The sequence below is a fragment of the Meles meles genome, chromosome 8, assembly GCF_922984935.1.
Source record: "Meles meles chromosome 8, mMelMel3.1 paternal haplotype, whole genome shotgun sequence".
NCBI lineage: Eukaryota > Metazoa > Chordata > Mammalia > Carnivora > Mustelidae > Meles > Meles meles.
The window spans coordinates 1,055,747-1,083,433 of NC_060073.1; the positions used below are offsets into that span (position 1 = coordinate 1,055,747).

Here is a 27,687-nt window from a genome sequence, read left to right on the forward strand (position 1 = left end):
TGACCCTGGTCTCTGCTACTGAGTCACATGCCACCCTGTCAGAAAGCCTGAAGTGGCCTGGAAAGACGATCTGTGCCCACGGCCCCAGGCACGAGGGACCAGCCCACGGGATGCACCTTCAGCCTGCGCCGGCTCTGCCCTGCTCGCCCCCCGCTGCATCCAGGCCCAATCTGACCCCCGCCTCCCCACCTGGGCTCTAGGCACACCCTGCCTGTGCCTCGCCTCGACTCGCACCTGGCTAGGACCAGCCCCGAGCTCGCCGCACATGCTGGGCCTCAACTTCGGGTCTAGAGGACTCTACAATCACACGTGTGGGGATGCGGCACGTGGGGGCCCGGGCTGGAGATGGCTGCCTGCCCTCCTCTTCGTCCCGCTGTCCAGGAGCCGGGTCACCCAGTGACGAGAGGACCACGCAGCAGAACCAGCCTATGGGCAGCTGGTGCTGGAGCGGCAGCAGGAACCGGCACAGGGCAGGAGGCCGCTGAGGCCACACAGAGGTCCACTTGGGGGCGCTGCCCTCGGAAGGGTGTGGTGCCCTTGTGCCGGCAAGTCCATTTCCAGGGGACACTAGGAGCCCTGGAAGGACGTGGGCTGCGACGTCTGCGGTCAGAAGGCCTCAGCCTCCCCACCCTTCTCCCGGGCTGCTGTCCACACCTGTTCTGCAACAACCGGGGCAGGAAGGCAGGTGCACACCAGGCCCGCCAAGCTGGGCTTCTCCAAGCTGCTTCCCCAAGCTCCCCTGTCCCCATCACCCAGGGAGGGCCTGGGAGCCCTGGACCTCCGTGCAACCTGGAGCGAGCCCTCTGCCGGGCCAGCCCGTGCACATTTCCGCGCAGCCTGGACACGGGGTCTTCCTTCCTCCAGTCCCACAGGCAGGCGGTGACGATGGGCACTGACGCAAAGGTACAGGCCAGGGCCCCGTGTGGGAGCGCTCCTGCCAACCCTGCCACACGGGCCCGTCCCGCCCCAAGTTCTGTCCACGGCAAACCGTCTGGCCCCTCTGAGTGCCAGAAGCGGCCCTGGCCCGGCCCCGTCCGTCGGCCACCGGCAGCAACGGGCCATGGGACGCCTGTCCCTACGGCCACACGGAGGGAGAACACACGATCCCGTGCCCCCACCCCAGTGGCACTGAGCTCTGGAGCAGGCTCTGTCCAGCCAGGGCCCAGACGGCTGTCTCGGGGCCGCATGGCGGGGCTCCTCCTCTCTCACTCTCCCCCCACAGTGCTCACTGGGACCCCCAGGGTAGCAGCGCAGGGACCGGATGGTGGACACAAGGCTGTGGCCTGCCACAGGGCCTGCTGGCACCCTGGGGGACGGGGGGCGCGGGGAATACGGCCGTGGGCACACACAGAGACCTGCCAACAGAACCCTGTGCGTTGCTCCCGGTCTGAGGCCGGCCCAGCCACCTGGGAGGGGCCCGGGCTCCGCGGAGAACCTCCTCCGACCGTGTCTGCACCCCTCACCCTCCCCTGCTCCTGACGCCTTCGCCACCTCCGCAGCAGTCCCCATACCCCCCCCCCGTGCCTGGCCCGACGCACACCACCGGTCCCACCGGGAAGGCCCCTCAGGCTGCTCCGTGTGAGCCGGCACCGCCACAGAACCCACCCGTGCTGAGGAAGGGGACACGAGGGCGCAGGAGTGACGCTGCCCGACAGCCACAGCAGGGGTCTCCCCTAGGGACACAGACACAGCATGAGAGACGCACCTGCCCAGGAGCACCGGGGAACACTCGAGGGCCCCGTGCTGACGCTCCCCACCGAGAGCCGCCCCCACAGGCAGATGTGGGGTGCCCCGGACACACCCTCCAGGAGCAATCGGTAACTGCCAGGTCTGGAACATGGGACGCCTCCTCGAGGTCTCGGCCGTGCTGGGGCAAGGGGCTGGTGGTCCCCAGGCACAGAGCAGGGCCAATTGCGCCCAGTGGGGGGTGGGCCACACTGAATCAGGAGAAGAGAAACCTCCATCACCGCCTTTCCTCGGAGTCCTGCTCAGCCTCTGTCTCTCACTTTGGCCCCTGCGGTGCTCCCCAGGCGCTGGCGTCCCAGGACAGCCGGGGTTCTGGCTGTGAAGGAGGCAGGGCAGATGTGGAAGGTCAAGGGAAGCACGGAGACGGTGCGCGGGAGGAGGCAGGCAGTGAGGCGCGCATCCCTGCAGCCCCGTTTGGAGGCGGCCCCAAGGGACAGAGATCAACCATCCGGGGTGGGGGAGCAGGACTACGAGGGACCCACGGACACAGGAACGGTGGCCCACAGCGCGCACAAGCCCCACAGAAAGTGCTCCATGGCAACAGAGCCCGAGCCGGCGGTAGCCTGGGAAAGGAGGGGCCCACAGAGCGGGCGTCTGAGGACTGAGAGTACAAGCAGGGCGCCCACCCTCCTGGCCGCAGCCCGCCGCTCCCCACATCAGACTAACACAGGAGGGAGTGCCTGGGCCCGGGCCTGGCCGGCGCAGCCGTCTGGGGTGGTGGGCTGGGTGGGGCAGGAGCTCCCCCTGGACCTGTGCACAGGCCCATCTGCTCCCCACGGGGCAGCCGGGCCCGAAGTCCGGGCTCGGCAGGGATGTCCGACAGCCCTGTCACCCAGTCAGGGCACACCCGGGGCCCCCGCCAGGACCAGACATCACCCTCAGCCCCGGGCTGAGTGAAAAACACCAGGGCTGGGCACCGCTCCCGATCTGCAGGTTTCCGACGCAGTGGGCCTGGGGCGGGGCCTGAAAGCCACTTCGGACGTGTGGAGGTGGCCGCTGCGTCGCGCTCTCGCCACTCCGAGTGCCCTGGTGTCACGATGCTCCCTCCTGTCACACGGCCTCTGAAACCAAAAGCTGGGAAGACGCCCCCCACGGGACCCCAATCAAATCCCCACAGGCCACGGCCAGCCGGGTGCTGTGCAGAGGGACACGCAGGTCATTTCTTGTCTTGGGTTAACTGCCTGGCGGTCAGCACCCGCAAACAACGCAAGTGTTCATAAGCCGTTGTGTCCCTACACAACGAGCCCCATCGAGACGGGAGACGGCAGACTGAGAAAGGCACGTGGACACCGTGGACACAATGTGCACACGCGTCAGGTGCTGCCGCACCCCGTCTGACATCCGGCTAGAGCCGCAGTGTGGCCACTGGGCTCAGAGCTCCTTTTCTTTCACTTCTCCATTGGCGAAGGGCATCTCTTCCTCTGGCGCCGGGCTGAAGCGTCACCCGCCCTGAGAAGTCCTCTCGGCACCCCAGTGAGAGTGGCCTGGGCCTTTCGTCTCCCGCAGCGGCACGCCGACGCTCGGCCGGGTCAGTCTTGCCTCTGTCCTCTGCAGAGCCCGCTTCAGCATCTGCTCTCTCCCAGCGTGCACACGCGCCCACACCAGACCCGCGGTTCCAAAGCTTGCACGCTACCATTATGGAAGGATAGCTCTGGCCAGCTAACAGGTGGGATCTCTGGTTTCTACTCGGAAGTCACTGTGAGTCCTCCCATGTGGCACGCAGGTGACTGGCTGTGGGGACGGATCCCGTGGAAGAGAAGAGTGAAAACCAGAGGTGCCCACAGTCAGTCGGGGCACAGACACACACGGGCTCTAGAATGCCTCGGTCACTCCATGCTGACCACCAGCTGGGCTTGGCTTCCCCACTCAGACAGTCACCAAGAGCTCTGCTTAGCTTGGTTACAGTTAAAGACAGAACTCGAAAAGCAAGAGACATTCACTTTCCATTTTAAAAATGATGACCCGCTGTTCTCAGGCCAACGCGAGAGGTTCAAACTGCAGGAAGCTGGGTCTGAGTCTACACCGTGACCCATTCCGGCACGGGCTCTGGCTGTGCTCCGGACTCCAGCAAGCGCGGGTGTCGGCGGCCCCTCCAGCCTCCCAGCACAGCACAGGACTGCCCCTCTTCGAGGGTCAGGCCGGCCCACTGCTGCCCACCACCCCCACACCCTCCCGCCAGCAGGCCACGCTCGCTCCGCCGGTGCCCAAAGCAGCTTCTACCCAGACACAGAACGGCACTGAAGTGAGTGTCTCCGGGCCCCCCAGGTCAGAAAGGCAATTTAAAACGCTGTCAGAACAGCCCCTAGAGCAGAGCTAATGTGTCCCACTGTCAGGTCTCTGGACAAGGCTACTCAGGGAGAGCTTCCGGTCATCCCACTTGGGGACAACCGGACAGACACCATGCTGGCCCGGCAGGCTTGGGAGAGGGCAAGGCAGGACTGCCGTGGTCACAAACACGGTTAACCACAGGAGGGAGACAGGTCACCGGAGGGCCCCTCATTCTCCCCCAGACCCTCCAGGGCCGCACCCCCTCCAGGAGCACACGCTCCGGCCACGAGCGAGAGGGCATGCAGGCATTAGGGAAAACCTGGCTCCAAACAAAGTTCCTGCCCAAATCCCAGGGCTCCCCCACCCCGCCCCGCGGCTACACGGCGCCAGCAATTACAGCCACTGCTCCCCAGGCCGAGCCCGGGCCGGGACTAGGGACGCCCGACTGCCCCCGCCCCGTTCACCTGAGCACTTTGCCAACAGCCTGAAGCACCATTTTGCAGCTGAGTCCAGCTTTGGGGGGCTGGCTGAGCAGGGCTCGGTCTGCGGGGACACCGCTGGGCTCTCCAAGCATGCCGGGGCAGTGCAGGGACCGGCAGGCAAAGTGGGAGCCAGGGCAGCGGACAGCCGTCCCTCCTCCTCTCCTCCCCCCTCCTTCCCTCCAGGAGCCCAGCCAATGAGGACACGGGGCGGGGGGGGGGGCAAACAGCTGCTCCTTCTACAGGCGAGGGCTGGCCAAGTCCGCTTAAATGAGGGAGTGTCTCAATGGCCTTTTCAAAGTGGCGCCTTGCGGGCACTGTGTGGGATGAAGGCCACTGCCGAGGAGATGGCTCGGGAAGGACCCATCAGCGAGGCCCAGGGTGGCACCACGTGGCCCTTCTGACTGGGCAGGCAGCAGTTCTGCCCCAGGAGCTCGTGCAGCCGACACACACCCCTTGCCGGACCCCAGCCGAGCTGAGACAAGAAACCGGCGGGGCCGGGACGTCGGGCTGCAGACAGGCTGGCTGCATGCCTACGGAGCACGGCCACGGGCCCGCCGCACACCGACACTCACGCGGCCCTGGAAAGACAAGGCTGGCTGGCTCCCAGGGCGTCCGGAGCAGGCAGTGAGTGGGCGCTGAGCAGAGGCTACTCCTGGAGGGCAGGTCCCCACCGAATGCCCAGAGCGCCTTCCTGTGGGGCTGCCAGAAGCCCAGTGCCCAAGGCCTTCTTCGCAGCTATTCTCGACACAGGAGACCACAGAGGACTGGAGACTCAAACGTCTGAAAGAGGATGGCGCTCTGCTCCGCCTGGTTTCAGTTCTGACCACAGACGGTGACAGCCTGACCCCACGGGGTCCTCTGAGAAGCCGCACCCAGCACAGAGCACAGCCGGAGTCTGCCGGGCCCCGGCGCCCGTGTGCCCAGGCTTGGCTCTGCCCTCCCCCCACCCCAAAAGGCCACATCCCACAAAGGGCCCTGCTGACCTTCTCATCTGTCCAACTTCAACCCAATTCTGCAGGGGCCCCCAAAGCCACGGAAAGGACAGATCAACGTGTGACAGCAAAAGGCAGCCTCTGCCCGGCACCGCTGAGGACACCAGCAACAGAGCTCCAGTCACCAGGGAGGCAGGACAAAAAAGGCTCCTTCCGTCCCGGCAGGACACTGTCCCCGGGGCCAGCCTGGGAGTCTGCATGACAGCTGGCTGCCCGGCGGTCCTCTCCTTGGTCCCTGGCGGTTCCCGACTCGCTCCGGCCGCTCTGACAGGCGTCACGTGGCGTCTCGTCGTGGTTTCGATGCGTTTCCGATGCTGAGTGAGGCCGAGCACCTTCTCCGACTCCGGGCCGTCTGGGTGTCTTCTTGGAAAAGTGTCCGTTCGTGTCTCCTGCCCAGTGCTTAAGGGCATTGTTTGTTGCTTGAGGGTTGAGTCTGGTGCGTTCTTTACAGGTTTTAGACACCGGCCCTTGATCAGGTGCGTCACCGGCAGACACCGGCTCCCGCTCCGGAGACCGCCTGGGGTCCTGTCCTCTCTCCTCCGCTGCGCAGAAGCTTTTCATCCTGACGTCCCGCGAGCTCGTTTTGCTTCTGTTTCCCTGGCCTCTGGGGACTCGTCCAGCGAGAAGCTGCTCGCGACGAAGAGGTCACAGAGGGAGGGTGCTGTGGTGTTCCCGCTAGGATCGCGATGGTCTCCTGTCCACGTTTACGTCTTTTCATCTTTCATTTCATCTTTCATTTTGTATTTAAAAGATCAACTTTTCTAAACAATCTTTTTTATTATGGCAAAAATACACATAAACGTGCCACCTTCACCATCTCTAAGAGCACAGATCAGATGCATTAAGCATGTTGTGAAGCCGTCGTTACCAAGGGTCTCCAGAACTTTCCATCTTCCCAAACAGAAACTTTGTCCTCATGAAATACCGACCCCCAGCCCTTCTCTAGCCCCCACCATCCACTCTCTGTCCACCTGAGACACCGACCCCCAGCCCTCCCCCGGTCCTGGGGCCCACCATCCATTCTCTGTCCCCGTGAATCTGGAGACTCCAGGGACCCCATCTGGGTGGGATCCTGCAGTATTTGTCCCTCTGTGTCTGGCCTGTTTCACTCCGCATCATGTCCCCCAGCTCCATCCAGCTGTGGCAGGTGTCAGCGTGTCCCTCCGTGGGACCGAGGGACAGGCTGGTGTGTGGATGGACCACGTGTATCTGAGTGTCCGTCGGACGCGGGGGCTGCTCCCGTGTGTCAGCGGCTGTGAACACGGGTGTGCGAGCGTCCACACACATCCCTGCTTTCGATTCTCTGGGTACATGACTAGAAGAAGAATCGCCCGATCACACGGTCACTCCACTCTCAATTTCTGGAGGAACCGCCAGCCGTTTTCCACAGCGGCTGCCCGGCTTCCATTCCCGCCGACCGTGCGGGGTGCGGGATCCAGCCTGCACGTCCTCCCACACGCGGGGCGCCCGTTCCCTGTGCTCCTCTTGTGGGCATGGTTGGCGTGGAACGGGCATCGGGGGTGGGGATGGCTGAGAAGGAGCTCTGTGGCGTGCGGATGCAGACGACGGGGAGGTCCTGACCGGGGATGGGGAATACCGGAAGAACTCATGGGTTCTCTCCACTCACACCTTTTCTACCTCTGTCCACTGAGAAAGCCAAGGAAAACGGCCAGCGCAGAAGTGGAGAGCCTGACGTGCAGCCTGTGGCCTCCGCACATCGCGGCCCAGCCGGAGCCCGGCGGGTTTCGCAGTTCGGCTTCCAGGTGTGCAGCGGGCTCTCTGGGGAAAGGACGGCAACGCCGCGTGAGGCCGGGAAGGTTACCATCACGACGCAGAACTAGCCTGAAGGCATTCCCCGGCCAAAGGCGGGGCCATTTAAGGCTATAGGGAAGGACAACAACCCCATGGCTCGAAACAGCGGTGTCCGGTGTCCGATGTCCGAGTCTGGATGCAATGGTCCTTCCCACAAAGCCCTGGCCGCAGAATCAAGCCCGCATCGGTATTCTGAAGGCCGGCCAATGAAAGCACAGAGGCAGCACGTGTCCTGCTCCTCCAGGGGCCCGGTTAGTTGGAAAGGGGCAGGTTTTCGTTCTGCGACTACTCTGTCGACCATGGGGGACAGGCAGCTGCCGCGTGGCCTTTGTAACGCCTAACAAAGGAGTGATTCTGGGCAGTGGTCGAGCGTCCCCAGGCAGGGCACAGACCGCCCGAGAGCACAAGCCTCCCACTGGAGGGACGCCGCCCCCGGAGGGGACTCTTGCTCCCTGGATTAGAACTCCATCCAGCTCGTGTCTCGACACACAGGGGAACGTGCTACACTGTGCCGCCGGCATGGCAGGGAACAGCACGGAAGCTGCCGGCTCTCCTCAGTGGGACCACAGCGGGACAAGAGAAGGCGCAGGGCTTGCAGACCGAGCGACTTGCTGGCTCAAGTCTGCAACCTAGTGAACGGTGCTGTGCCAACGCCACCCTCTGACAAGGCAGGTGCCGACAGTGTCCCCACTCAAGGGCTGGCCGAATGGGGCACCAGCTTCTCTGGGCTGTTTTTGCACTTTCTTGTGAGTTTATAAGCATTTCAAAATACAAACCTACAGAAGAGAATTACAAAGCCCGTCAGCGAACTGCAACACGCGGACTCCCCTTGACTCCAAACAGCGAAAGGAGTCGAAAGGCACTAGAGAACACGGACGCTGACCGGCTGTGTGATGTCGTGGCAAGGACAGCTGCTTTGACCTGCCAGCCGCTCTCCGTTCAGGCAGAAGCGGCCCTGTCCTGTCAGGGCACCTGGAGTCGGCTTCCGAGTGGCTCAGATGGTGGGGGAAGGGAAGAGAACAGGCAGATTAGGGTCGCACTGGGTGTGAGCGCACAAAGAGAGCCCAGGGCCCCTGGGTCCACTGAAACCTCGCCCTTAGCGACCCAGTCCACGTCCGGACGCGGATTCTGCCTGCGGCCCAGACCCAGGCTCACCTGCGGACACGGGGGCTTGCAGCGTCCTTGGCAGCGTCCTTCCTCGTGGCACGGGGCTGCCCCGGAGCGGCTAACGCGGCAAAACGCGTGACTACACGTGCGAGGCCACGCATGGCGTCACAGAGCCCGTGCGCATGTGACCTGTGCGCAGCGGAGTCGGGCCCACAGGACACCCCTGGCTGCCCGACGGAGGCCGTGCTCAGCCGGGTCAGGAGCTGCACTCTTGTCCCCAGTGCGGAAACCACGTCCTCCTCCGTGCGTCTCCGAGGACGGCAAGGGCTTCTGGCTCTGTGCACAGGCCTTCCAGGGGGACCTGGGGCACACAGGCGCGCCCCTGGGTGAGGGTGCCCCGGGCTCCTCCAGGCACGGTCTGCACTTGGCCAGCAGCACCACGGGCTTTCACAACGAACGGAAGGAGGTGCTTGGCGGGGCCCACCTGTACTTCTAGAGAGAAGTCGACGAACTCGTACGTGTGTTGGGACTTCTCTGGAACTACCAGGCGGCAGGGAGTGCTCTGCTGCTGAGACCGTGTCCTGTCTCCTCACACCAAGTCCCGCTTCTGTCTGGCCTGGACGGGGACTTCCACTCCTCCAGAGGAGGCACGAGGGAGACAAGCGCCCTCGGGAGCCGTCCCTCTCACCCGGGTGTGTCGCAGCTCTTCTCTTCGCGCGTGCCCCACTGGTGGCCCCGCGCCGTGGCAGGGTGTGAGCCCCACCATCCCACCAGGCCTGGCACCGCGTCAGCGGCCGGGGGGGGCGGTGGATGGAAGCTCTGTGGGGCTCTGGGAGCAGGCAGTGCGCACCCCACCCCTACACACGCCACACCAAAGGAGCGAGCAGAAACAGGGCTTGCCCGATGTTGGGCTGCTCTTCTCTGCCAACAAACAGGCCACCGCGTTCGCGCACCGCAGAAAGAGAGCCGGGGGACATCAGAGCAATTTCCAACCTCGCCTGGCTTTGCTAAGTGTCAGAGAAGTGTGCACAGAAGAAGTTCAAAACAGAACTTCCAACCAGGGCTCTCACCCTGGTCAAGGTGGAGCAACAGGGACCGGATTTTACCTCCGGCTGGAAACACGACGTTAAATAACACGTGGGGCAGCTTTTAGGACCCGAGACGCCAGACAGCAAAGCACAGTGAGCCTGGGCCGGGAGCACACAAGGTAAGTCTGTACCACAGGGAGAAGCCCAGCGGGACCCTGAACTGACCAGTGTCCGCCAGGAAGCCGGGGAGGCCAGAGCAGCCAGCGGCGGAGGCGCAGGGCACCCTAAGAAGAGAGCTGCACGGGTGTGCTGCGGGCCCCAGGGGGTCCTTGGCCACGCACTGGCCGGGATATGCGTGTGGGACGACCACCTGGAAGGGGCAGAGGGACAGTCCTCGAGGCGCCTGTGGCGCGGGCAGGACTCCCTCTGCCGCCAGCCGGAGTGGAAAACCAAGGACCAAGGTGTCACGTGTAACACTCGAGAAGGTCTGCATCGCATGAGAAGGACCAGCTCCACGCGGAACAGCGCCGTGGCCCCGGGAAACCAACAACACGGACGAGAGCCGAAGGGGAACAGCCACTTGCACAGCGAGTCCGAGAAACACGCCGAGAACAGCCATGAGCGTCCCAAACCGCGCAGCACCAGAAACGGCCGAGCTCCCGCGCCGTGGCGTCCAGCCGGAACGCCGCGCCTTCCCAGGGGGAGAACACGAGCCGGTGCTGAGAGTTAAGCGACGCGGGCAGACGACAGAATGGAAGACGACAGGAGAAGGTCCTGTCCCCCACCTGCTCCAGACCCCGCAGGGGACACTGAGCACGTGAGGGAGGCACAGGGAAGACTTGCTTTCAGACGCACGTTGACTTTCCGGACGCACAATCTATAGCGCTTGCGACGAAAAGCGCTCGGGCTGGGGTAACTGCCCGCCGAAGGCGGCGGGAGCCAGGATGAAGGAACCCGAAGACGCGGCACGCAGGGCATCCCCAAATGGAACCAGGGGGACTCTGAAGCGAGCAGCAGCCCCCACCCCCGTGAGCCCACGCCACCCGGCCGGCTGCTGCTCGTGGGACACCCTCCTAAAGCGCGTCTGACCCGGGACTTGCATCTAGAAGGTGTGGTGCCCCCGTGACTGCACGAGACCAAATCCCGGAGGAAACAGGAAACGGCCCGAGCAGACCCTCCCCACCGCAGAGCAGTCCGCGCAAAAAAGGCGCTGGTGACTGCTAAGCCCCGAGGAAAGGCGGCGTGAGACCCCACGAACCACGGCCTCGTTCCCTTAGAAGGGCAACCGCAGAGGCCGCGTGCCCGGGCCGACGAGGGGCGGACTCCTGGCTCTCGCTCGCGGCCGGCACCGGTACCGGCGGGCACGTCGCCGCACGACACGACCGGCACACTTAGACACACACGTCGTCCAGCCCAGGCGCTGCGCTGAGGAGAAGGCGCGCGTCTGTGCACCCCTGCACACGTACGCTCCGCGGCTTTGACCGCAGCAGCCAACGTGCGGAAGTGGCCCTCATGGCTCCTGGCCGGGGGACAGACAGGCCAGCGGAGGCCTGCCCGGGGCGCGGAGTCCCACCCGAGGACACGCGGGAACGACCTCCGACACACACGAGCACGCCGCAACCGCGCTGAGGGGATTCCGCTGGCATGAGTGCCTGGAAAATGTCACTAATGCGTATCGAGAGGAGCGGCCGGGGTCACCTGGAAGGAGTGATGGGGACAATCACTTCCTGGACTGAGGAGAGGGCTCCGTGGCTGTGGGGCACACACGTGTACACGTACAGGACCGGCCCCTTCCCGTGCGCAGCCAGTGTGCGTCACGCGCGGCAGACGCTGGCGACTCCCGTCACACCTCCTTGCTCCACCCGTCCGAACGGGCCCCTCAAACCCAGCCTGGTCCTCCGGAGACACGCGCTCCGCTCTCTCTCCCCGCTCCCACCCACATCCGCCCCCCAGAAGGTCCTCGATGCTATCTACAGAGCGCGCGGCAGGGCCGCCCTGGCTGAAGCTGCCCTTGCTCTCTCACTGCAGGACCGCAGCGGCCGACCGGCCTCCCTCCTCCCCCTGCGCCCTCCAGTCTGTTCCCTCTGTCCCACGATGCTGCCCGGTGCTCACTCGCCCACACAAGGGCTGGATGACAACACTAAACCCATGGACATGCCTGGAAGGGGGCCACATCCCCTGAAACACCATGCTGCCCCAGGGGAGGACTGATGGCGGCAGGGCAGCCGTGGGCTGTGGCGCCTGCCCGGGGCCAGGGTCCTCAGGGGACAGCTAAAGCAAGCGGACTCCAGCCGAAAGCAGCAGCGGGCCCAGGGCCGGGGGGTGTCAGTGCCTGCGGTTCCTGCTCTGGCTCAGGCACCGTGACGCGGACCCAGTCCCGCCCAGCCCTGCATCCTACCCTCACAGCTGCGCGCTATCCTGTCCAGCAGGTGTCAGCCCGGAGCCCGCTCCTCTCCCGGCTCCTGCCAGTCGCCTCCGCCTGCAGCGTCTCACCAGGACCCGGGGCAACAGGGCCCAGGTGCCCCAAGTGCACCGCCACGCCGAGCCTGCAGCATGCAGATGTCCCCCGGCGCGGCAGCCGGACCCCAGCCGGTGCCCGGGCACGCTCGCGGCTCCTCCGTGGCGGGGCACACGGGGTGGCCACGACAGAACAGGATGGTCTGCAGATGCGGGGGACGCCAGGGGGCGGGAGGGGGCTGGGTGGGCATTGTGCACGGAGCGCCAATCTGTGCCAGGCTGGGCTGGGCTGCGCCGCAGGGCGTGGCTGGCTCTCCCTGCTCCCAGGAGATGCCAGCTCGGGAAGCTGGGACGCACGCCGCTTCCTCGGCACTCTGTCCGAGCCTGCGGAGTGCGTCTGGCACAGCGGGGGCACAAACAGGGTGTGTGTTGAGAGAGGCGGGACAATCAGCCCGTCGTTAAATAAGGAAGCGAGGACAGAAATAGGTCTTTGTGACGCGGTCATCCTGGAGAAGACCCGCACCCCGTCCGGGCTCTGCTGCCTGCCCCCGAAACCCCAATCCCCCACTGCACACAGACACACGCATGTGCGTTCTGCTCGCCAGCAGGCCGAGGCCCCGCAGGCCACCGTGAAAGCTGTCCCTCGCTGGACTGCCACAGCCGGGAGCCCTGGGTGACCGCCACAGGGAGGAGGGCCTGACATTCAGCCCCGGGGGGTCCAGGAGCAAGCGGCGGCCTCCTAGGGGTCCGTCCGCACACCCCTGAGACTGCACAGTGACGTGGCCAGGAAGGCCCGTGTGCTGCTTGCCAGTGAGGGGCAGACGGCTCCTGCCCCTCCCCCAACATGACCTGCACGCTCCTGGGGACATCTGACCTTGAGGTGTGAACACTCCTGACGCTCTCTCCGTGAGCCAACACCTACCACAGGCAGCGGAAGCCGAGCAGCGTGACCGCATGGAGGCCCGGGCTTGCCGGGGTCCCGCTCCCGCACACCCGCCACGCTGCCTCAGGCCAGAGTACTGCTCCCCGGGAAGCGGGCCCACCTGCGCCGGGAGCCTGTCCGAGGAGCGTGCACGGCTTCCAGGTGGTACGTGTGTTGGGGGGGCAGGGCCACGCGCACAGGCTCCCTGCGTCCGGGCCCCGCACTCACTCAGCCAAGCGGCACGAGCGCCTGGTGGGGCTCTGGACACACGGGTCTCGAGGCCAGCATGCCGGGGGGAGGGTCGGGATGGGTGGGGGCTGACGGAGGAGGAGTCGGAGGGCCAGGAAAAGAAGGATCTGTGCCGGGAACAGCCCGTGCAGACCCTGGAAAGGCGTGTGCAGAGGAGAGATCGTACCCCCAGGAGAGCCATGTGGAGAGAACGCAAGGGACGGGGGCAGCGAGGCTGAAGTCTAGACTGTGCCTGAGGCATGCGGGAACCCCTAAAGGGGTGGAGAGCCGTGAGCAGAGGACTGACTCGTGCGGGCTGGCAGGCAGCCGGGTCATGGCGACAGGATGAGAGGCAGGGGACGGGGCTGTTCCGGACAGGAGCGGAGGCACGTGCAGGGCTCAGCTAATGGGGCTGCCCAGATGCCCTGGGTGACCACCGATGCTTGCACTGTCACCTCAGGTGACATCTGTCACCGTGCGGAGGCACCGAACCCTTGGCTTGGCCCAACGGCCCCGACAAGAGCCCCGTCCCACCCTGAAGATGGGGGGCGGCAGCCCCCACCCCAGCCCCATCCAGGCACTGACCAGCTGAGCGATGTCCCCAGAGCACGAGGACGTGCTTGGCCAGCAGCGCCTCGACACGCCCAGCAGTGCGTGGTTCCAAAGGCGGCCGAGCCCCTCCACGGGTGGCCTGACCCCCTAGTGCAGAGCCCGTGCCCCACGTACCTCCTTACGCTCAGACAGCTCAGGCCACCCCGGCCAGGGGCCCCGAGCCACCAGAGCTGCCTCCCTGCTGTCCCGCTGCGCTCTGCTCCCGAGTGAGTGCCGCACCCGAGAGCCTGGCTGGCGAGGACCTGGCCAGCGCATCGCAGCCATTCCTCACACGCCTCGTGCCTGGAGGGAGCACTCTCAGGAAGAAATCCAGAACGGGCTGCCGCCCACCTGGGCTCCACAAGGAGGAAGCGCCGGCCGAGCAGACCCTTGGGACAGGCGGCTCTCCCTCCTGGTCCTCGGAGAGCCTATAGGGAAGCTGGCACCTCCCAGGCAGAGAGCAGAGCTGAGAACTTCAGAAAACAAACGTCCTGCCTTGGACCTCGGTTCTAAGGACCGCAGAGGCCTTCGAAACAGGCGGATCCCACCGTCGGCAGCCGGAGGCAGACACCACCGCACAGAGGGGTGCCCGCGAGCAGGTCAGCAGCGGGGGCTCCTCCCCAGCGTCCCCCAGAGCACAGACCGGGCCGGCAGGAGGGAGCAGGGTTCTGAGAAGAGCCGGCCCGAGAGCAGCTCCTCGGACATCGTCTCCGGCTGCTGCAGACCTGGGACCCTGCTGCCTTCTCAGTAAACAAGGCAGACGCGCTCTTCAGTTCGGGCGCGCCGGCACCGCAGCTGAGAGAACCTTTCCGGCACGAGCAGGCCAGCTGGAGCCGCCGAACCTCCCCAGAGGCCCGGAAGGCCAGAGACAGGATGATGGTTGTTTTAAATCCAGATCAGTGGGCCTAATGCTGGCTCCCAGACGGAGCCCCGGCAAAGCAGCGGAACGCCCCCACGCCAGCACTCTCCGGACGGTGCCCCACGTGCGCGATCTCAGCAGGCCCCTCACCCAGCCAGGTGACCAGAGCGGACACTCTCATACCCCTCTCACGTCCAGAAAACCGGCGACAAAGATCCACACAAACCCCTCAAAGACACACAGGGCAGACGCCAGGTGCACCAACACAAAAATGTTTCCGCAGACCCCCAGGCGAGCGGACCGAGAAAGCTGTCCAGCCGCCAGTCCACCCATGCCCACTGCTTTTCCCTGCCTGAGCCGAGCGTCTGGACCGTCCGGCCCACACACGGCCTCCTCCAGGGGCCACACGTTGCAAAGCCGAGTGTGTGTATACGTTTGCGTCTGCGTGCACAGGTGTGTGCACCTGCGACCGTGCGTGTGCGTGTGTGTGGACATGAGTGTGTGCAGCCGGTGTGCACGAGTCGTGAGTGTGCGCCTGCGTAAGCTGCGTGTGCACGTGGAGATGAGCACACGTGTGTGCGCGCGTGTGCGCGCATGGGACCACCCGGCAACCGTGCTCCTTTCTTGCTAAGGCTCATGCCCTCACCCCCACAGCGCGTGACCCTGCACTGCTGGGCCCCGCCAGCCCCGACCACTGTGAGAGCAGGAGCTCACGGCCACCTCAGGGCTGGCGCCCACCTGCCCTCCCTCGACTTTCTCCTGACCTTTTGGGTTCCCACTCGTCAGCCCTGAGAGACGCCGCCCCACCGGCACACTCAGCCCCCACTGCTCTCGCACACAGCCTGGCACCTGGCATACTGGTCACGGGCCCCACGGCCACACCAGGACCCACGTCGGGAAAGCAGGGTGTCGGGATTTGTGAGAGGCCGTGTCCCAGCACCCAGAGCGCGGTGAGGCCCTTCCTCACTTCTCCTGTGAACTGTTTCAGTGGCTGTGACTCATCTTGTCATCCTCCCAGGGAGCTCTTTGCACACCCTGCAGACAGTCCGACGGCGGACACAGCTGTGGCCCCAGACGTGCTCCTCACGGCCTGCGGGCTGCGGGGAGGGTCACTGCGTGCTAACCTCACCCTCGGTCGCCGCGCCTGGCGTTTCTGTCCAGCGGGCAAGCAGCACACCAGACACTGGAGACTCTGACGTCTGCGCAAAGCTCAGGGCCCGGCAACCAGGCTCCTGGTTGGCTCAAGGGTTTCCACTGGGGACGGATCCACGTCCAAAAAGGGTGCAAAGAACAGTTTCAGGGAACGGATCCATAAAGCCCAAAAGCACATGCAGGAAACGGCTGGTGTCAGAACTCTCCCCGCCCCCCAGCTTCACCACATGCACAGCTGCCAGCTCGAGAAGGACACAGAGGCAGACGGGCGCTCGCACCCACCCTGGATCACTGCCTGCCTGACCCCGGCCCCCCAGGAGCTCACGGGACATACAGCAAGGCGCGTTCGCCAGCCTGGAAAGTCTGGAAAACAGCAGGAGCAAGACTTCAGGGTCCCACGGAGAAAGGCCAGTCCACGGAAAGGGCAGTCCACGGAAGACAGTGACCACTGAGGTGACGTCCCCAAAGGAGGCTGAGCGCTGCCAGCAGAGCGGACGGGGCGGGCACTTCCGGACCAACACGGTCCTCCCAGCTCACGCATGCACCTCCCGTGCGCCCCAGAAGGTCTACTGCCTCTGCAGGACAGACGAAGACAGGTCCGGGACGGCTCACGGCGGAAGTGCGGAAGCAACCCGAGCGCCCAGCGGCAGGTGGCTAAGCAGACCGTCTCGTCTGCGGAAGGGGCGCCAGCTCAGCCAGGACAAGGAACCGAGTACAGAACACACAACCTGGACGGAGCCCAGAGCACCCGTGCTGTGACAGGGCAGCGCCCACGTGACAGTCTGTGCTCCCGGGGACATGAATCCCAGCAAGCACAAAACCACCGTGCTGGGGAGAAGGGCAGTGGGGGCCAAGGGTGTGGGAACTCGGGGACATCGATGTTCTGGACCGTCACTCGGGGGTCTGACAGCTGCACGCGTCTGCCAGAACCCACCAACGCGCCCACTGCAGACCGGCGAGTCTTCAGTGTAAACACGGACCCATCACACCAATCGCAGACGCGCAGAGAGCATCCCGTGCCACCAAGGAAGCAGGAACTCCCGCCTGGGACACCAACCCTGAGCCCCACAGACACAGGGGAGACTGCAGGAAGCCACGCCCCGAAGGGGGGGTGGCACTGTGGGGTCACGGACAGCCGGAGCACAGCCTAGAGTCAGGAGGGGCAGACGGGAGGGGCTGCGAGGGCCTCTGCGTGCGGCCCCTTTCCGGGCCCAGGACGTTGTGGCGGCCATGTGTCTGCTCATCGGAAAGCCACAGGCAGGCACACGCACAACCACACTCGCCCACGCGCTCTGCTGTGACCAACTGTTCACACGGAGGGTCTGCGACACCCTGTCTGCACACGGGGCGGCGGCTCCATCTTCTCAGCCCCGTTCTGTGCGACCCCGCACAAGCACCAGAGCGTGCCCGTGGAGGGGAAGGTCGCCCTCGCCCAGCTGCCAGTGAGGCCTGCAGAGATGCCGCCAGCCAGCCGGACCCCCGCGAGATCCCTCCCCGGGGCCGCACCCAGGGGCCCAGCAGCCCCCGTGGGCACACACAGCCAGGCAGGGCCCACCCACTGCGTCAGGCTCCTCCCCTGGAACGTACGCGAACCGTCCGTGGCAGGGAGGCTGCCGCCCGCACTCGTGGAAGCAGCTAGGGAGGGTCCTGAAGAATCCTCCTTCTGTTCTTGCGGACAGCGGGTGTCGTGCGGTCCCAGAGCGAGAGTCGCCGCACAACTAAAACCGGGCTGGCACAAGCAGAGAGCACTCGGGGACCCCGTCAGCAGCGGGAGTGCAGGACTGACGCCGGAGAGGAAGGGCTTTGGGTTGGGAGGTGGTGACTGGCGCGGGGCAGGTTTTCTGTGGCCAGAGCTACGGGAGCAGGGGCTGACACAGTGCCCTGCGGCCAGGGGTCCCCACCCCACACTGTCCGGGACACGGAGGACGGAGGTGCCATCCCGCCCACAGCGGGCCAGGTCCACTTAGGCAGGTGGCCCTGCACACAAGTGGCCAGGGCCTGTGACGTGGCTCAGCGTGCACCAGGCCCCGCGGTCCGAACTCTTCCTGGGCCAGTGGCCCTGTGCACACAAGAGGCGAAGGACAGAAAAGAACAAGTCACTGGAGTCCTGAGACTCGGCCCCCCCCCATTCCCACTGCCTCTGCCACAAGGGGGGTGGCGCTGTGGCTGGGAGCGTGGCTGGGAGCGTGGCTGGGAGCGACGCCTGCTGCAAGCCCCCGTCCCAGCACACTGCACTCGCCGTCCGGCTGTCCGGACGTCCCGGGGCAGAGACCTGACACGGGGTCTGCCCAGAGCCTTTGCTTTGAACGCACCCCCCCCCCCGACCCCGCCAAGAGCGGATGGGCACGTCTGGAAAGGGAAGCTTATTTCCCTGCTGGCCCAGAGCTCAGCTGTCCCGAGCAGACAGCAGGCCCTGGACGGTCTTGCCACGGCAGCCTTGCTTCCGTCCAGCCCCAGCAGCAGAGGGAGGAACCCGAGACGGGGGAAAGCCCCAAACCCACCACGGCTGCACACCAAAGGGGGCAACGCCCAACACACGATACCCGTCCCCTTCGCACTCTGGCCACGGAGCACAGGAGCAGCGATAGCCTTGCCCCCTCCTGAGGACCACCCTGGTACTGGCGTCTGAGTGGGGGCCAAAGCCGCTACGACAAGGCAGAAACGAAGACACGGGGGTGGGTGAGAGCTAGGGCCAGGCCTGCGCCCGTGGCCAAGCGGGGCTCAGCCTGCATTCCTCCCGCGCTCGCCCAACACCCTGTAGACCAGGCTGAGGTGGCCAGGGAAGGACCTCCGGGTGGCACATGAGGAAAACACGCAGCGGTCAGGCTGGAGGTCAAGGGCCCTGATGGAGCCCAGCACCAGGGCAGCCACAGACCACCAGGTCACCGGGAAGCAGGTCTGAGGTCAGGCCGCAAGAGACGCCTGGACGGGCAGAGGAGGTAGGCTGTGGCCCACACGGGGCTGGGCGCCAGGGTATTAGCACACGTCCAGAAAGCAGAGAGCCGCTCCACCACACCCCCAAAATCGCTCTGTTCCAAGTTCAAGTCAAGCCAAACTCCAAACAATGAAAGTGGCTGTTGAAGCCTGCCGAGTCATCCCACCTGGCCCCTGGCCACCGCTGACCACAGAAGGCAGGGGCGACCGGACCGCGTGGCAGCCGCCTCTAGCAAGTCTTCCCTCCTGACCCCGACACTGGCATCTGCCAAGACAAGCACCCGCTGGCCGGGGCGTAAGCAAGGTGGCCTGCTCGCGGCAGGCTGCTGGGACCCCTGACTCGACAGCACCCCTCTGTTTAGTGCAGCGAAGCCCGTGCGCCCCAGCCCTCCCCTGCCCACCTCGGGGCCCAGGTGAGGGCCAGAGCGCTGTTCACAAAAAAGGGGCGGGCGCGGCAGCACGGCTCCCCCGGGACAGAGCCTGGGATGAGGAAGACCAGCGGCGCAACGCAGGTGGCCGCCTCTCTTCACCCCGAGCCTCCCCAAGCCCAGCAGGCACGCAGCCCAGGCTGCCTAAGAACAGGGCGCTGTGGGTCCCACATCGCCGCGCCCTCCCTGCTGGTATGAAAGCCTGGGCTGCGAGATTTAGCCCAGGCTCAGCCCAGGAAGGAGGCGCAGAAGCCGCGAGGGAGGGGAGCAGAGCCCAGTGAGATGCCGCCTGTGCCCCGCCCCCGCCAGGGCCCTCACTCCGTGCGTGCCCTCCCTCCGCCCTCACTCCGGCGCCCCCCCCCCCGGGACTGCAGCACAAGTGCCGCCAAGCTGGCCCCACCCCCAAACCCTGAAACAGAAGCAACAGCCTCTCCTTAGAAGCATGCCAGAGAGAAAGAGGAGGGCCCCTGCACATCACGGAAGGATGGGGAGAAGCTTCCGGAGATGGACGCACCCTGAGACAGGCACGGGACAAGGAGCCCAAGGGGGTGGGGACAAGCTCTCCCCGACGGCATCCCAGGCCCGTGGTCGCCCCAGTTAGTGAGCCGAGGGTCAGCCTGCCCCTCACAGCCCTGCACACCGCAGCCCGAGAGCACCGCATGCCACCGGTCTGGGGAGGATGCAGGGCGCCCGGAGGTACCAAGCCGGCCGACAGCTTCACGGGGCAAAGCCAGCGGCACCTGGCTTACCCTGTTAACAGGAGCGTGAGGTCAGAAAGCCCCAGAACTGCCCCCACGAGGGCACAGCCAGCAGGCACCTTGTGGCCGAGTACCAGCCACGTCCTGCTGTGGACATGGGGCCTGACCCGGGCCCAGCCCTGATGCTGCAGAAAGGAAGACTGAGGTTGCGCTGGGCAAAGGGACCGGGGTCCCCTCCCCCTCCTCCTGCGCCCCCACAGCACATTACCCTCTAATTGCAAGCGCTGCTTTCTTCTCTGAGATTGAGGAGGACGGCGTCAGGTGCGGGAGCTCCAGGAAGCGAGAGGAAAGCCAGAGTCAGACGTGCCGAGGCGCAGGCTTCAGAGTCCTCAGGGGGAGGCTCAGAGAAGCCGTGGAGGAGACTCAGCACAGCGAGCCGGCTTGGGGACGCAGAGTCCGGCCAGCAGCCTGGCCTCCTGCCCTGGTGCCTCCCCGGCCTTGCAGCCCCCCACAGCCCCCCCCGCTGGCCCCGCCCCAGTCCTCAGAGGGCTTGCCTGTGTGTCTCCCTTCTTCACTTGAAGCCCTCCAGGACCCCAAGTGCTGGGAAGGCTCATGGACTCTCAACGGTCTTCGAGGCCCCACAGGAAGCGTGTCCCTGCCCAGTGCCCAGCAGGCCCGCCTGGCCCCGGGGACACACAGATGGCCACCTCATAAACCTTGTCTCGCTCTGTCCTCAGCAACAAAAGCCTCGGGAAAGAGTCCTTGCTCCTAGCCCAAAGGTCACCTGAGACCCTCAACCCTCCAAAACTCACACCGCACCCCGCAGTCCTCGCTACGTCCACGTGAGCCCGACGACAGCGGGAAATGGGCCTGTCATCTTCCGCACCCACCGCGGCGGACAGCACTTGGTTCATCACCAGGAGCGGTGCTAACGCCTGCTCCGGCACGACCCGATTCCTGATATGCAAATCAGAACCGCAATCATCAAGAAAAGCATGGCCACCCTCCCCCGAGCAGGGCAAGGAAAAAGCCATCCACAAGCGGAAAAAAAAACTATCAATGGTCGATAATCATAAGAAGATAAGATCAATTTCTCTAACTCGGAAGCAAACCCCCAGAAGACAAGATGATTTCCTTCTGCTTCTGATCAAGGACAGGGACAGCCAGTGCTGGGGTGGCTCACCTGCACCCCCGCCCAGAGGCTGCCTGACAAGATGTTCCAGAACGCACAGCGCAAAGACCCTGGGCCTGGAAAGTCTACTTCTAGGAACTCATCACCGATGCACAAAAACTCAGAACGGCTTACACATAAAGAAACAGAGAGAAGCACCGCTTGAACTAAGACGCTGGAAACCGCCTCCACCTGCGCCCGCGGGGGCCCGGCTGGTAACGCACGGGGGCCATGGCGCACCTGTGTGGGGCGCGCGCATTGGCAGAGGGGCCCCGACACAGGGCAACTGGGAGGGGTCAGAGGGGCCACCCGGAACAGCTCCTTCGGGGCAAAGTGTGATGTGGATTTCCCTTCTTTATAAATTTATGAATTATTAGAATTTCCCATATAATCAGAAGGAGAAAAAAGCTACTGTAATTTTGAAGAAAGTCATACATGAAACTATCAACAAAAAAGTGATTTTTCCCATGTCTCCAAACATTCAGTTATCTTGCTTTAACGATGAAAAAAGTCACTACGTACGTCCTAACAAAGAATTTAAAAAATGAGACGCAGCTGAACATCGGGCAGTGTCCCATAACGTGAAATCCACACAGGACAATGCCCTTCCTAACTAACCCCAAGGGGCAGAAGTGACGGCCACAGGAGGACCTTGACAGCACTCAAAGGAGCTCTGGCCACAGTGGGAAGGTGACCCCCGGGGCCGCCAGCCGGACAACGCGCCACCTGTCGAGCCTGCCACACCTTAGCCTGCGCGGAACTCGAGAGGAACCCCTAACCCTAAGCCATCCCTCACCACGCAGTCACTGCCACACGCACCGCAGGGGACCTTGAGGCCCAAGGAGACACGGCGGGCAGCACCCAGGACAGGCTCTGTGGGCGCTACACAATAGGGCGGCTGTGGAGGGCGTGAGGAGGTGGTAGCCAAAGGGACAGAAATGCTGGCACGAAGCCCCGCCTTTGCCAGCTCTCATCCCACTGCCCCGGGGCTGAGGAGTGGGCGGGTACGGCTGCTGCGGCCCCGCGGCGCCACCACCACACCACAGGACTCGTGCACGCGTAGCAGGGCCTCCGGGGGCCGACCCGACCCGCTGACCCGAGGGCGGAGCACACGGCAGCCCCCAGCGCCGGAGGCGTCCGTTATAAGCACCCTGCAGGGACCTCTGGGGCTATGGGTGAGCCTCCCTCTGCTGTTCCTGCCTCTCCCCGAAAGCACGTCTTGGGAAGCTACACGGCGCGCAGCGTAGAAGAGGGACAGGATGGAGGGAGCGACAGGAGCGCCACACCGCTCTCCCGGATCTAGGTTTAGTACCACTTTCCGAAAACCTGGGGCCAAGAATTACTAACGAGGGAAGCGAGGGATAGGAGGATGCGGCCCACCGAGACGCGGGACTGCATCAGGACCCCCTAAAGGAGCCCAAACTGCCCTACGTTCCCCGTGGTTTCCCGCTGGCCACCCTGGCGGTGAAGTCATGGCCCTGTCCTTCAGCAGCGGGCAGGTGTCCCGCCCCGGACCACGCCTGCTCCCCGGCTGTCCACAGGGTCTGCTCCTCCTCTCCCCCAGTACCAGGTCTTCTCAGAAACTTCCTAAAAGGGGGGCGCCTGGAAGTAGTCCTTTGCTTCAGAACCTGCGTGAGAAGGTTTGAGAAGACTCTTACCCGAACCCCGCAGATGACGGATGGTTCGTCTGATGCGAAGCCCACGCTGGACATCCTTTCTGGTGGTTTCTTGAAGACTATCTTCTCATTTCTGGCTTGGAATTTGTGTTTGGATTCCTGGTGTTTTGTTCTGTCTCATTCTCTCTGCCAAGTTCTCTGAATCCTTTCTTTATCCCGGTGTTCTGAAATGTTGTGGGAATGGGGGACACTCCCTGTGTGGGGCACCGGGCCAGCCTGTTCGATGTCGACTCACCGCCTGCAGCTCTGGAAACAGGCTGCGCTGCTTTGGAGACACCCTCCTGCTTCCGCTCCTTCTGGAAGGCCTCTGTGGCCACATGCCCCCTGCGCGGGCGCAGACATCCTTACCTCTGCACTCCTGGGGTTCAGCCCTGGCTTTCTGCTCTACTTGCTGGGAAATGCGCCCAATCTTACCTCTTATCCCACGGCCTCTTTGTTGGCTCCTGCATTTCTAATTTCCAAACATTCTTTTCAGTTCTTTGGGTGTCCCTTTTCTGCGCCGTCTACTCTTTTTGGGGCATGCGGTCTTTAGCCCGAGACAGTGATGCCTGCCTTGTGTGCCCGCTCGGAGCATGAGCCTTCTCCTTCCTTCCCTCTCTTGTTCACGCCCTCCTCAGCATGTCTCCGGACCCCCAGCTGTCCGCTCCCATTTCAAAGGAGGCACGGAAGAGCACAAGGATGGTCCCAAGAGCTTCACCGGGGCCACCTGACTCCCTGCTGGGAGCACGAGGGGACGCCCCCACGTCAGGGTCTGCAGGTGTTTTGTCTGTGGCTGCTCAGACTCCCCCTTCTTCTGCCTGGAGGGCAGGGTCCTGGAGACAGACCAAGAGTGGGGAGGGGATCTTGACAACATGGCTGTAGGATGTCCTCAAGGCTTTCCGTGCCTAGTGGTGCCCCAGGACAGGTCCTGTGACTCGTGCCCTGAGCAGGGGTGCAGGTGTCCAGCTACTTCTGAAACACCCCTCCAGACCTCCAACTACCTCTTGGGAGGTGCCTAGACTCCACCAATCAGGAACCATTCCGAGCTTCCTCAGGACGGCTGGCTCCCCGGCGGCCAGCTCTCCGCTCTGCTGAGTCTGCACCCAACCTGCCCGCCGTCGTCCCAGCTTCCAAACCCAGATGGTTCCAGAACCATCTACTGCCACCCCCCCATCTTTGTTTCTGAGGGCTTCTGCCTTTCCAGTTTCCTTGGCTCTCCCTTCAGTGAGGCTGGCGAGGGAACAGGGTCCAGGCAGAAGTCCAGCGCATTGTATCTGCACATCAGGGTCAAGTGCAACCCCGGACGCAGGCAAGTGGCTCCCGGCTCCTTCCCTTGAGAATCCACTATGCCTTCCCCTCCCTGAAGACACACCCACTTCTCTCTGCGTGTGGGATGGCACCGGTGAGGCTGAGCCCGGCCTGGAGGCAGCCTGGCCGCTACCGGCCCCATGACCGTCCCTGAGTCCGTGCGGGGCCCGGGGTCTCTAGCACACACAGGAGCCCGGTGGCATGTCAGTCCCGCTCATCTGTTAGCAGGACTTCCCGCCTGGCTCGGGGAGATTCACAGAGGCAGCCCCTGCCCTACCTGGATGCAACTGTACTCCGCGGTCGGGCCACCGGCCTCAGAAGCAATGCGCCCTGACGGCTTCTCCCAGGCAGCCCAGCCCTGGCCCGACTTCCCAGCCAGCCCTCAGGATAACCCCTCCCTCCCGTCTCGTGTCCCCAGACAGTCAGAAAGCCATGAGCTCGACCCTACCTTGAGGGTCCGTGAGTTGTTCCCTGCCCAAGGCTATGGGCTATACGCCCCAGTCCCAGCCCAAGAGTCCCAGACACTACTTCTCCACGCAAGTGCGACCTGAGGCCAAGGGCAAAGCCCAAGTCCGTCAAACCTGTGGGGACTCAACCCGGAGCCTGGCTGAGGTTGCTAACTCGGTCTCCCCGAGGGGGTACAGGCAGGGGAAGGGGCACACACGCCTGCACAGAGAAGGGGGCTGGCTGCCCCGCCGCTGCTCACATCCTGTACCTGCATGGAGCTCCGACACCACCGGGAGAATGCTTGGGTGACGCAGAGGGGACCCGCCCCTCCTCCCCACTGCAGCTGCAGGCAGAGCTCCTGGTCTTGGCAGTGACCTGGTCCTTGGCCCCAGGCCCTCAGGGGAGAGTGGGCCCAAGTGGACAGTGAGCTCTGAACAGGGCTACCATCTTCAGGAGGAACCCGAAAAGCAAATGCGTAACTCAAGGTCAACCGTGTGGCACGGCCTACGAAAGGGACTCAAGTCCCGGCTCCATCGGGGCCGCGCACGGCTAGTCCCAACCACGCACCCGCTGTGCAGAGCTCAGAGCCCAACAGGGAGCCCAACGCAGGCACAAAATGACATGTTCCCCTGAAGACCACCGGCCTGACGGGCGCTACGAGGCAGGAGGTGGGCACCGGCTGCCTAGAGTCTCCAGGACAAACTTGGGGGAGGAGGGGCTAAAATCAACGGGGTCAAAAGTGCACCAGTGAGAACAACAAAGGATCTCTTTCAACTAACAGAGCCCGAGGCCGAACCACGGGTGCCCTCGACGCTGGACGCTGGGAGTCCGAGGCCGTCCCGTGGGACAGCCGTACGCCAGCCGTGCACGGAGTCCTGCTGGCCGCAGCACGCCCTGAGGCCTCCGGAGGCAGGCTGGCTGCTCGCACTGCCCTCCCCACCAGGCGTCTGGTCGGTGCCAGGCTCAGGGGGCAGGACCCTCCGGCTCCCGGCAGCCCACAGCAGGCATGTGGGGCAGCAGGGCACAGCCCAGTAACACACGCACACAGCGGCTCTCGCCAGCACTGTGACCCCACTCGTCTTCCTGGGGACCCTCTGGCCACGGACCCACCTGCGCGGTCACCTGCGCCCTCTGGTGGACACCGGCTCCTTCCGCTCTCAGCGGCTCCTTCAAATCCCTCGTCCTGCTCCAGCTCCCAGTAAGTCCCCGCCAAGTCCCACTGGGGGCCGCAGGGTCTGGACCCGCCTTCTCCACCGCACATGCCCCCTCAGCTCAGAAACACGGCAGGTGTGCAGCTCAAGCCTGTGTCCGTAGGTCTGGAGGGCAGGTGGGGGGGGCAGGGGTCAGCCTGCCAGAGGCCTTGGCGAGTGGGCACATGGGTCCCCAGCAGCGATTCCCCTCTCTGGGCCTCTTGCAGTGTGTCCCAAGGGAGCGCACGCGGCACTCCTGTGGGGGTGGCCACAGCTCCCGGATGTCCCCGGGCCCAAGAAGGCTGACTGCTGGCGGGGGGGCTGGGGGGAGGCTCTGATCACGCCATGTGAGGGACGGTCTCTAAAACTATCAGAACTGAGTGACAGGGAAGAGGAAACTGGAGTCCTCCTGCCGCGCGGTGGCCCGGGCAAGGCCAACAGACGGCACCGAGCACAAGCTGCTCCCACGGTCTCGCCGCCTCTGCACGCTCCCTTCAGCCGCCCGGAGGGGAGTCCTCTGTGCGGTGACCGAGACTAAAGGAATAAATAAGAAAAACCTCTTTCTTGGCAGTGACCACACGGATCAACACAGCACTCGGAGACCGGAAGGAGCAGCTCAGCGGAAAATGACAAAGACTTCTGTCAGAGGGAGACCTGAAACGAGGCTCGGCCCCACTAACAGAGACACAGGACGGCGGTGGAATTACGCTCCAGCAGACGGGCCAACCCCAGCCGGAGCGGGCCTCGGCCGCCACGCAGGACGGGCTAACAGCATGGGAGAGAACGTGTCACCACGGGAGCGGACAGCAGCGACTCCCCTGATAAAAAACCAGCAGCAAAGATAACAGGCCGAGGCGGCCCGCGACACGGCTCACGACGACCCCTAACCACGACCCGCAGCAGCAGCAACCCGACCTGAGCTCGTCACGTCACACTCACACGCGGAGGAGGCTCGTGGCACCAGAAACCGTGTCCAGAACACAGTCGCCCCATTTTTGTTTCAAACGCACAAGACCAGGAGAGAACACTGCACGTGTCCGGACGCAGGGAAGCGGGCGCGAGGAGGAGGAGGGAGGGGACGTGGTCGTCCTCCGCGCCGCTGGAAGGCGATGCGCGTGTGACGTGACCCGGAGTCTCCTTCTCTAAGAACAGGTCCCGCGAAGCCGAGCTCTCGCAGCGCACCCGGACGGCGCCTCGCCTCTCACGGCCTGTTCTCTCCTGCGCTGCTCCACGACACGAGAAAAAAACGCCAAGACATGCAAGGAAGACAAAGAAGACGGACAAGTGCCCGGCAGGGAAGCCGACCCGACAAGCCCCACCGCCTCCTGCCCGGCACAGCCACGTTCTGGAAAGCCCCGTCTTCACTCCTCGGCTCCACCTGCTGACCTTCCCCGAGGTTCACACACTCACTCGCCCATCCCTGCCCCCCGACACACACCAACACGGCTCTTGCGAAGGTCACGCTCAGCCCCGTACCCTTCAGTCCGGCCCAGTGAGTCCGGCTCCCACGCACCAAGGGCTCCCCGCAGCTCCTCCCGGCCGAGCGCCTGGCTCCTCGGAGCCCAGCCCCGCACCTGCTCTCCTCCCTCCGTCCCCCTTCCTCTCCCCTGCCAGGTTTCCCAGGCCCACCTCGCTCCTCTGCCCCAGCACACGGACACACCAGGGCCTTTCCACCTCACCACGCCCTGAAGAACGACGAGGACAGGCCTGCCTGCGTCTCCGCAACAAGGCCACACCCTTGTCCCTGCGGAGCCTGGGCCCCATCTCCCCCCGCCCCAACCTGACACCACGGTCACTTCCCTCACTTAGTTCCCCAACCCGACCGGGGGACCTTGGCACAGGCTGAGGCACGGCCGTGCCAGGCTGGACTCCAGCACCCAGGCTTCCCGGTCCCTCAGGCAGCTTCCTACCCCTCCGTGCCTGCTCCTGTCCCCTGTAAAACGGGGTCACTACGAGAACCCCTGAAGGCACGCGCTGAGGGCAGGAACAAGGGCGCCTGCCACACTGTCATCTCCGTCCCCCCCTCAGTCCCCCCGGCGGGTCCTGCCACCTGCTGGGACCCTGAGAGGAACCCGAACTGGCCTCCTCCGTGAGGTCCCAGCAACACAATCCTCTCCCTGCGACACCTGGAGGGGTCGTGGGAAGACACAACGGGGCCACACTAAGCCCCTCCGAAGGCTTTCTGATGTGCTTAAAACGTGCCTCGCCTCTG

The 27,687-nt window shown here is 64.5% G+C and overlaps 1 protein-coding gene across 4 annotated transcripts in view; it reads right to left on the bottom strand.

Annotated features, from left to right (window-relative positions):
• MOB2 (MOB kinase activator 2) overlaps positions 1 to 27,687 on the bottom strand; it is a 65,219-nt gene that overhangs the window by 12,030 nt on the left and 25,502 nt on the right. The window contains exon 1 of one of the 4 annotated variants that reach the window (XM_046015389.1): positions 8,456 to 8,583. The exons of 1 other annotated variant lie outside the window; for it this stretch is intronic. In XM_046015389.1, the coding sequence (XP_045871345.1) occupies positions 8,456 to 8,568 (113 nt within the window). In that variant the 5' untranslated portion in view covers positions 8,569 to 8,583. Of the gene's footprint in view, positions 1 to 1,705; positions 1,855 to 4,478; positions 4,616 to 8,455; positions 8,584 to 27,687 lie in introns of those variants that run through there. 2 more of the 4 variants (XM_046015390.1, XM_046015388.1) reach the window with 2 other exon arrangements.